The sequence below is a fragment of the Protopterus annectens genome, chromosome 2.part0 (assembly GCF_019279795.1).
Source record: "Protopterus annectens isolate FY-2018-M chromosome 2.part0, PAN1.0, whole genome shotgun sequence".
In the NCBI taxonomy this organism is placed as follows: Eukaryota; Metazoa; Chordata; order Ceratodontiformes; family Protopteridae; genus Protopterus; species Protopterus annectens.
The window spans coordinates 888,373,958-888,385,288 of record NC_056728.1 but is presented as its reverse complement, the minus strand read 5'-3'; the positions used below and the strand labels follow the sequence as shown (position 1 = coordinate 888,385,288).

General features: G+C 39.8%; 1 protein-coding gene across 2 annotated transcripts in view; it reads left to right on the top strand.

Moving 5' to 3' along the window:
* SLC4A4 (solute carrier family 4 member 4) overlaps positions 1 to 11,331 on the top strand; it is a 1,959,050-nt gene that overhangs the window by 1,900,899 nt on the left and 46,820 nt on the right. For both annotated transcript variants that reach the window (XM_044061142.1, XM_044061141.1), the window contains one exon: positions 1,860 to 1,959. In XM_044061142.1, the coding sequence (XP_043917077.1) occupies positions 1,860 to 1,959 (100 nt within the window). The remainder of the gene's footprint in view (positions 1 to 1,859; positions 1,960 to 11,331) is intronic.

Sequence of the window (11,331 nt, the reverse complement as noted above, 5' to 3'; positions counted from 1 at the left end):
TAATTATATTCCTTTCCCTCCCTCCCATAAATCTTTCTAGTGGCTTTTCTCTGAATTTATTCCAGTAGCCTAAGGTCACTTTCCTTATTTGGACTCCAGAAATGTGTGCAATACTAAAGGTATGGTCTGAGCAGGGACACTGTAGGATATTACCTACTTTACTTCTGAAATCTCCCCCTCTGATAATGATACACCAAAGTGTTTTCTTTACTGTTGCCACTGCCTTAACACAATGTTCCTGGTGTCATCAGTACAACACTATCCTTTTTCTAGTCTGTTGCCACCAGTTCTACTCCTTCAGCTGATGTTTCACACCACTGTTGTGGCCAAAGTGTGGTATTTTGTGTTTGTTTGCACACACTCCTTCAGCTGATGTTTCACACCACTGCTGTGGCCAAAGTGTGGTATTTTGTGTTTGAGCAGAACCGCAGTTGCCATCATTGTTCCCATTCATTCAGTCCCTCCCCACATGCTGTACTGCTCCACTTATCTTTTTGTCATCAGAGGCTGATCCTGTTTTCTATTCCTCCAGAGTCCTTAATGAAGTCCAGGTGGGCCACACCCACTAGTATTCCTTTGTCAAGTCCACGTGTGATCAGCTTATAAAAGTGGATCAGGTTTAAAGGACAACGTGAGCCATTGTTACTTGCTGTCCTGTAGATTGCTATTGTCTGCAACTGCTCCAGCCTACCCCCGAGGATCATCTCTTCTAATTGGTGCGTTGTTGAATATCTCCATCAGGGAGTTTGTTCTAGCACACTGGCCAGATTTTTGTTGACTGGTTTAGTAAAGATTTCAACTTTAATGCCAATAAATGTAAGATCATGAAAGTTGGCAAAAAAGGACATAAACTATAATTGTATAAATGGTTGGTTCCATAAATATGACATATGAAATAAGATCTGTGGACAACACTAGCAACAACCTATAATTAGAGAAGTGTGCATCTACCATAGTCAGAATAGCATAATGGCTAGGCATCTAGGTCTAAAAGATGTCTACTCACACCGTGGCTATCATTGTACTGTCATTGTACTATTTTATACCTTATTATTTAGACCAGTGTCAGATACAGAGCTGCATTCTGTAGTCTTCACATAAGCCACCTGAAGTGCTATAGTTCTAGACTAGAATGATCATAGGATTGAAAAGCTTTGGAAACTGTCATTGTATTCTGTTTCTTAAATGTTACTAAGAAGTCTAGTTTATAAGTCAATGTCTACCCAAGGTCTGATTTAAAGTCTCTGCCTAAAAAGGACCTCAAGGGACAGTAACATGAAACTGGATATCCTAACATTTAGCATCTCAGTGATAGAAAAAAATGGTAAATGCATTACATAGTGTCTTCCACCAAGATTATGGAGTAAGCTTCTCCTTATGATTTGAAAAGGTCAGATGTTCACTTCCTTCAAAAATAATCAATGCACATATGGGAAGTTGAAAATATGAACACTGGGTTATGGCTACTAGGTAATCACCTCGATAACAGAATCTATGAATATAATTAACGATACACAATCCAAGCTGATATTAACTTCTGAACATATATTCCTGCTTACCTTAGTATTGTGCTGTTATTATTAACAAAAATATCTTGTTTTTCTGTATTTGGACCACTTTCTGCTGTTGAATTGTTTAGTATATCTGAAGTTTTAGTTACAGGAGCGTCTCCCTATGTTTATAGTGACATTCCTGCCTTATTTCATCTGTGATGTTGATGTCTTCCTCATTTTAAAATATTTGTCTTTATAATGTAGACATTACACAAAGTTATTTTAAGTGAAAACATCATGCAAGAAGATGGCAATAAGAAGACAGCGTAGATTGTATGCTAAGCCTGTTAAATATTTCTTCCGCAGTCTGATTATAACTCCTACCCTGACAAAGTTCCAACTGTTAAAATCCCCATGGACTTCATGGAGCAAGAACCTTTCTTACGAGACACAAAACCTTCCGAGCGTGAGTAGAGGTTAACTAATATCTGCTTGCCAGAATGAAGTACACTACCTCTTCGTGATTCTTTCAATCTGATTTTCTCCTTTCAGCTAAAGCATATTTTTCCTCCTTTTGCCATAGGCTGATGAGACCTCCATTTGCAATGTGACGACTTATGTTTTGTGACTAACTCTGCTAACCATCTTCCTCTTCTTCTTAAAGTATTGTCTTCAGCTTATAACCTGACTTTTTCTTTTCTCTAACCCTGTAATCTAATTTGCAGAATCTAATTAACATTTTGTCTAGACGTAACTGTTGCTTGCTACAAAACTTGCATTTTTTGTTTATGTGCACTCTTATTAAAAATTGTTTCTAAATGTTTTGTTTGTGTAAAATGATAAAATGATTTCATACAGAGTACATCTTTGCTTATGCAGTCAGAATACAAATTTTATATGTGTGTGTGTGTGTGTGTGTGTGTGTGTGTGTGTGTGTGTGTGTGTATATATATATATATATATATATATATATATATATATAGTTATATATAATTCATATATTCTGTAAGAACATTTGAATGGTTATGGAACTACATCATTACTAATGTTAAAACAATAATTTGAAAGAAAAATGTATGTATTATAAATTGTAACAGGTTTCCTTTCATTTGCATTAAACTGCAAGTTGAGCATGTAATCTGATAGTAGCATATTAATGGCAGTAGGGGATCATATCTGCGCATGTGACATGAAAAAACAATGCATTTTCGAATATTTTTACTTCACCACTACATTATGCTACAGTGTTTAAATATGTGTGTGTATATACACACACACACAGATCCACATGTGTAACCTCCAGGTCTATACTTCTTGTTATGGGACAGAGACAGAGGATGACAACAGCTGGAAAAGTTCACAGCATGGATGACAGACATGCTACTACCAGCCCTACTCATACATGCCAGTCTTATTCTTGAGAAAGGTAAGACATACAAGGCCAACTGAAACCAGATTTGCCAGGGGGTGGCACAGGATGTCAATTCTTTGGGTGGCCATAATAAGAGGCTACTACCGGTGCATCTCAGGGTCACCAGTATGATACTCCATGTCCATGCCAAGGCACAGAATTTTGCCAGAGTCCAGTTCACTACAAGATGCAGACTATCAAAACAGAAGTGTCTCACAGAGGTAGATAAATTCATAGAATTCTTGCCCAGGATATATGAGAGAAACCTTGTACCTATTAGAGGCTGTCAAAACTGCCCAGGACTCTCTTTGTAATGCACCAGCTTAGTAGGTCATGTTCTTTTGTGTTAGTACAGTGACCCACTAGTGAGAATGGTTTAATCAGCAGAGCAGATAAGCATTATCTGTTCTCCAGGAATTTTGGACCTATGTACCCACAGACCATGTGTGTACCTGCCTTGTAACAGCTGTATACCATGTGCTGGTAGGAATGACACCTATGATTCAGCATTGCCATAGGTATGTTGTCTTTATGCTTTACAGGTTCAAGCACAATTGGTTGGAACATGCTGATGTCAGTGGGTCACCAACAATGCCAATGAGTGCCCATGATACTACCATGGATGTAGCACAGTCTGAAGACAAAATTGTACTGTGAGGAATGCTAACACTAGAATACACACGCACACTTCCCTCAAAGCTAAGATAATGGTAAAGGGGCAAGTTGAATCTCCAACATTCCATATGTTAACACTGGTCATACGGCCTAGGTTAACATCACTGAAAATAGACAGTAGACACCTGAGTCACCATGACTTCTTATTTCAGCAAGCAACACTGACTCCAAGGTATGTGCACCCACCACAGGAAGAGACATGTAGGTAGCCATCACCATATTGAATCTAATACATTCTCTGACCTTGTTTTCATCCATAGCATCACTCAGGAGATATGTATATCACTGATCCATGCACAGGAAGTCACTATGCATACCACATCAGACATGCAATTGTGCCTCATGGCCTGCGTGAGGAAGTGCAACCATGGCAGGGGCTACAGCACATGCTGCAGTGTAAGCAGCAAAGTGACATATCATCTCGGAACCTGGAGCAGACACACACCTGATAAAGGCAGTGGTGGTCCACTTGTTTACCACTGGTGTATCTGCAAACTGCTTTGTCAAAAGCCAAGTCATATACAGACAGAACACAGCATGATAGTGACACCTTTTCTTTCAATACTGAACACATTGCGGGTGCTGCAAAGAGCATTTCTGCTAACATCTAACATTGAAACAATACTAATTTCATGAACTTTAATTATACTTTGTCTTAGGAATGGAGTCCATTCCCATCATGATTTTAGAAACCCAAAAGACTTGGAGAAATTAAAAGAGAACATACCATTACAGGGACACCATCTCTGTCCTATAGAACCCACCATTACAAGGACACCATCTCTGTCTCATCTGTCTATAGTTACCCCTGTTCATCTGTCTAAACACACCAATGATCATGGCCAGTGCCCTTATTAAGGACCCATAGCTTTACTAAAGTGATACATTCCTTTATCAATCTAGGTCCCTCCTTGCCTAGTTTTGGCAGTCTTAATGCTTGTAAAAAATCTTGTATTTCATGTCCCCATTCATCCTGTTTTGTATCTGCTCTTTTTACTTGAATGAAATGATGACTAAATTGCTCCAGTATCACCATGAGGTCTCTACTAAACTGCAGACCTGTCCACAGGGTCACTGACATCAAACTTCCACTGCCTTCCCACATAGGTGCCATAGCAACATTCTCATAAATACCCTAAAGTGATACACCATCCATTGGACAGGATGCCTTGAATTCTGATGCCACAAGTCTACACATTGTACAGCTCATGAAAACTCCACCTGGGCATTGTGGGAATGTAATAATCCCTGAAACCCCCAACCTCCTAGCTATGGGAGTGGATAGCAAATCTACTTCCCTGACCCATTCACCTATAGTAGCACTGCTGCCTTCTGTCACTAAGCCACACCCCATCAGTGCTAATGATCTGTAAAACAAGATTAAGGATAATCATCTTTAGTATAAACATTCATATACTTTGTTGTTGTTCAAAGCAATTCAATAGCCTCTTGCCTTTTCAAGTGAATATTCCAGCAATACCTCTCAACTCTCCAAATTTTCACAGAATGTTCAGGTTTTTGCCTTATATTCTTGGTATATTTCTCATAAAATTGTTTTTTTTTCTGGAAAATCACTGACAAATCAATGATGACTGAAGCCATAAAATAATGGCGGGCAATTGAGTTTCAGACTTCACATCCTTCAGAAAATACATGCTAATGCAAACCTGTTACTCTATCAACTTTCAAAGTTTGTAAGAACAATGTTTAGAAAGTATCCCTACTTTTGAACTTTTGTCCCCCGATTATTTGTGACTTTCTCCAGAATACTTGTTGTAAGAGGTATGATTCCAAGCAATTTTAAAGAGACCCAGTTAGATATCCTTTTTCCAGGAAGTTTAAATCTACCCAATTTTCTGAAGTTACCTGAAGCCACATAGCTGTGATTGAGCTGCCAGTAACAAACATTCACACTAAACAGCAGCAACTATAAATCGTAAATTAAGCAAAGTCTGTCCATAGGTCAGTACTAGGCTAATTGCCCCTTGTGGGGCATTTCAAGCCTAGCCAATTACCCCCATGTGGGAATCAAACCTTGCACCTTGTGTTTGCCAGGTGAACACCTTAACCATAATGCCATCCCCCCACCCCTGTCAGTATAAATTGTTTGCAGTTAACACACAACAACAGTACTCCTCACCAAAGCCATCTAAAACTTGTGCTGGCACAGTTGTTTTGTAAATGCAAACATGACCATATGTATTCATCAATTTGCATGTGGTGATAAACTAAATATTTGATACTTGAAGTATAATTTTAAATTAGGTATGGAAATTTACTCACAATGTCGTATGTTTTTTCCAACTTGAGTTAGAAGGTAACATGGATAGTGGTAATGAATACTGTGTTGCCGGCATGTAGTTCTTAGACTAAGAGCAGGATGGTTTAAAATGTGGTATGTGATTTCACCCATATATTATAAAATTGGGAGAATGATAATGTTCTAAGTTGTATGTAAACCATAAAATAAAATAAATCAGAGAGTAAAATAACAAAACACAGAAGTCTCCTCCATTTGAATTCATTAACTGTTCTCTAGGAAATGCTTGCATACATCTGTCCTGTTTATACTGCTCATAGCTAAAGTCACATGGAGACCTCTCTTCCTGTGAAAGTTTATTTATTTAGATGTATTTATTTATTCACATTTGCTTACCAAAGTAATGCATTGATCAATACTGACCAATTTCATGCTCAGCCTTGGTGACGTACAAAATATTTCACAAGTAAAGAATACAGGAATGTAAGCAATAACAGAGTAGTTCAGACTAACTGCATAGAAAAAAATGTGTAGCTACAGCCTTGTGAACAAGACCAGTGCAGTGTACAATCAAGCAAAGTGTTATGTACAGTACTTTAGTTTATAAAGTGGGACAATCTTCAATGAATCTTGAAAGAGGAGAAGAGACTCAGAAAAGCAATAGGTTAGATGATATCTCCTGTGTTGAAGATTTGTTCTCCAGAGCTGAGTATGTACCTGTTAAATTCTTTGCCCAAGAATGGTTTGATTCTGAAAGTTTTTCTCTCTTTTTAAGTCTGCCCTGATTCCAAAAGACTTGTGCTCTGTGTGTTTGGTCAGCTAAACAGATGGTTGACAGGTGTGTGAGAGCACACGATTCTTAGTGTCTGGAAATAATCCATTTCACAGATTTTGTTTGATCTTGGAGTTAGTATATATAAACAGCAGGGTTTGTGTTGGGTGCAGAGGGAGCTTGAACCTTACAGAAACATTGTTTTTAATTTTTTTTTATTTTTATTTTAGCTTTTGAATGCTCCAAGGCTGTTTCTCAGTGCATGTGTAACGTTGCATTAACGTTTGCATTTTTGATGTATTGTGGATGCTGTTTTGCATGTCAACAAACACAATTGTTGATGTAATGTTAGATAATCATGCACACACACACACACACATATATATATATATATATATATATATTAATGTTAGATAATTATATATATATATATATATATATATATATATATATATATATATGCACACATATGCATATATACAAATATGTATATATGTACACGTATATACATATACACACACTTTTCCTGTAAGTATAGATTTTAAAGTGTGTGCATGCATTTTGGTTTCCATTCATTGTTGCCATGGCCGCCATTAGAAGCTTAAATTACAAATGCAGTTGTGTAATTTAACTTTGGAATCTGGTCATTATTAAATAAGTGACTCCTTTTATGACCATTTGTTCGAATGATTCTTAATTACTGTAATTTTGTGTGTATGCAAACTGTTGTGTAGTCTGTAAACTGTCACAAACTGTAGACAATGTTCAATGCATTGCTTTGTCATACAGCCTATAATTAGAAATATAAGCAATTATTTGCTAATTTGGAACAGCTGCATAACAATAAAGGTAGAAACTATATAGTGTTGCATGTGCCAATTACAGTATGTACTTTTAGAAAACCTGTTAACTACAAATCTGCATTACAAAATGTAATATCAGTTTTTATATTACTATTGTTATTATTACTTTATATTATTGTACATACTGCATATAGTGATCACATATTGTGGATGATGCATTTTAATCTAGTTATATAACTTTTCTTACAGTTGAAATGCTTATGATTATTATTTTTGGTGCAGTTGTTCTTTTACTTATAATTGTATTTAGTGATAGTGCTAATTACTTGTACGACATCCTTCGCTATTCATCAGCATGTCTGAATCCATATGAAAAAGTCAACTTTGTTACCTTCTAGAGTTGCTACTCTTTTCCATTGCCCAAAGAGGGATATTTTTATAGAAATGTGATGTTTTGGACAAATTATAGTGACAACCAGTGCAAAGACCATCCCCTGGATTCAGCAAGCTCTGCATGGAGTGCAGGAAAAGTGCAAGAGCTGCTGCATGCAATATGGCCAACGAGCGATCCAGGATCGAGTTTCCGAGACGTGAATGACCACCCCTACACTATTCCTGCATGGACACCACTGCCATATGCTAATTATCTCATTTGCTGGTGAAAACTATGTAAATGAGGTGAATTAGCGATCCAGGAAGCAGGCAGGCATCTGTGTAGGAAGAGTGCAACCTGCAGAAATGTATTTGGTTACTAACCGAATACATTTCTGCAAATTACAAAACAGAGGCATGATAGCTTGAAAGAAAGCATGTATTCCATGTAGTAGGCATGCCAATGGCCAAATATATTGCCAGTGGCATGAAAAATAGCTGAAATTTTATAAAAAACAAGTTTTTTTTTTTTTGGCTGATCTCGGCTGTTTATGCATAGGGCAGCAGTGCGCAAATGTGATTGTCGTGAAAATAAAAAAAGGGAGAAATAAGCTTTTATACCCAAATCTGCATTTTGCCATAATAGTCAATGGCATGCTTAAGACAACAATACCAGGGAATAGTGGTTGCTAAGGGGAAAAGGTCAGTGTGAGTGTGGTAACTATGAATTAGCAGTCTGGTTTATGCACAGATTTCCTCTCAGTGTTAGCTTGCACCCAGCCGTGTAGGTGCAGCCACACCATTGTATAAGTAGAAGAGGTGGATGACCTCATAAGAGGATGTGCCATGCATGCTGTAAGCTTATTGGAGCTCTGTGGCCTGTGTTTGCCCTTAGCTAAGCACAGCTAAGGAAGGGGGTGTGCCTTATATTGTTGAGCACTGTTTTCCTTGCTTAAACGGGTGTGCGCGCCTCGCACCAGGTTTTAAACATAAAGAAAAAATAAATAAATAAAAATTAAAAAAAAAAAAAAAAACAGGAAATAGCAGCACTTTTCACATCTGAGCACTGGGTATGTGCTGCATGCCTCAGGGCTTAAATAGGGAGGAAATGGGAAGGGGAAACAGCAGTATGAACGCAATCAAGGAGAACTAGAATAGCTGGCAGGTGGAATGTATCAGAATCAGCCAGTTACACAGGCAGCAGAGCAGCCCAGCACACTACTGTAAACTATGAAAACACCTTTCAGTCTGTTTTCTCCCACAAGCTCTACACCACTGGTGTACACAGGTGGGGAAGTTTTACCTGACAAAACTAACAAAATGTTAGGGGCTGCTGTCACTGTCATACATCAATATGTACAAGAAGCTGAGGGTGGTGAGAATGTGAATGCTGACGACCATCCCACAGTGAGGAGGAGGAGAAGAGTGTGCAGACCCAGGGTAACCTACCAGGGGCTACATGAGCTGGAGATAGTGGAGTGCTTTAGGGTGGACAGGGACATTCCACAGCAAATTGTTGAGCTGTGCCGGCCCCGCCTCATACACAGAACCAACAGAGGGGAATCCATTCCAGTGGATACCAAGGCATGTGAAGGCTTAAGAATAGTAGCCACAGGTCTCTTCCAAAGGCAAACTGGGGATATCATGGGGATCTCACAAGCATCAACATCCAGGGTACTCCACCTGTTCCTGGATGAAATGTCAGCACATGCCAGTGAGCACATATATTTCCTCAACACCACTGAGGCGTTGACCAGCAATATGCGTCTCTTCCACCATATAGCAGAATACCCTGAGGTGGTGGGTGCAATAGGCTGCATGCACATACACATCAAAGCACTGCCATAAACTGCAAGGGCTTTCCCTCCATCAACTGCCAGGTCATATGCGATGCCCAGGGCATTATTATGAATGTGTGTGCTGGCAGCCCTGGAAGCTGTCATGACTCCCATATCTGGCATATGACACAGCTGTACCAGTCATTTGCCAGTGGGGACATCCCATATGGCCACCTAGTGGGTGATGCTGGCTGTGCACTAGAGCCGTGGCTGATGACACCCCTCAGAAATGTACACGCACCTGAACAAGAACTCTATAATGAAGCACATGCACAAACCAAATTCATTATAGAGCATGTGTTTGGGAAGCTCAAGTCATGGTTCCGCTGCCTTGACACATTCGGTGGATCCTTGCAGTACTCTCCAGCTGCATGTACACAAATGTTCATAGTATGTGCCATGCTACACAATATGATCTGGCAGAAACCACTGCAGCAGGAACAGCAGGGGGCAGGGCCACACAGTCCCTCACCATTGCCAAGGTCATCACAGGCACAGAGTGACTCGGAGGAGGAACTACCTGAGCCTGTCCCTGTAGGTAGAAGGAGGCATGCCCAGTATGCCCAAGCCTTGGCAAAGAGGCAACGTATAGCACATACACTGACACAGTAGGGACCCAGTGAATGACACCTCTCTCTAACTCGCACATACAGTAAAAGGGATGCCAAACATGACACTACCTGTGCCTTACCATGTATAGGTAGTGTATCGTGTGCATCCAACATAGTCAGCCCTCCAGCACCATCTGCAATACTGGTTCGGGCACAAGGTAAGTCAGTCCTCCTATTAATTAGTGAATGTAGTAGTATATTCTGATACTGAAACCTGTGGTATGGATGCAAGCATGCAAGGGAATTGTGTGGCCGAATGGGATAACATCAGACAGCTGACAGCTATATGGAACAGCAGGAAATCCATAACAAATACTGGTGTCAACGTACTATGCAGTACTACACAAAGTGACAACTTCCACCACAGTACATGTGGTGGCCCAAATAACTGGGTGCCGGTAGGCCACACACATGGCTGTCAATGAGGGTTCACATACCCACCCCCAGCCTCACCCAGCAGGACAGGTGTAGATGCCCATAGAAAAAGGTCGGGCTAAGGCCCTCAAATGCTGCCAGTGATGAACAGCCCCCCTACAGGCCTACACAGACAGTACAACAGGTTTGGCAGTTGCATCATAGTTCTGAAGGGAAGAAGTCTGAAAGTGAAATGTATGCAAATACAATCTAACATGTGTATTCTACTGAGATGCATCCTTTGTGCAAGATAGGTCACAATACAGTACTAAATGGAAGTTAACAGAGTAAGTGAAATACCACTACAGTCATTGCAAATGTGTAAAGTAATCAGGTGTGCCCCCCCTCCCCCACAACTCCATGTAGAAATGCCGTAACATGTAAGTTTCTGGAGTAATATCAGTGGAGCACAGAGTGCCAGAGATGTCCCAATCAACATGATAAATTGGTGCATGTCTACAATATGCAGGGGTAAGTGTGCTAGGTTTCTGTGTGTTTAATGTTGTGTGGAAGTGGTCAGCATGTAGGTCTGCATGTTGTTTCTCAGTGGCCCAGGTACATTATTGTGCTTGACAGGGCCATGTCCCAATAACTGCAGTGCCAACCAATGTGCTTCTTAGGGACACCCATGTTAACTGTTGTACACTGTCCAGATGTCAATAGAAGTCAATGGTGGAAAGCC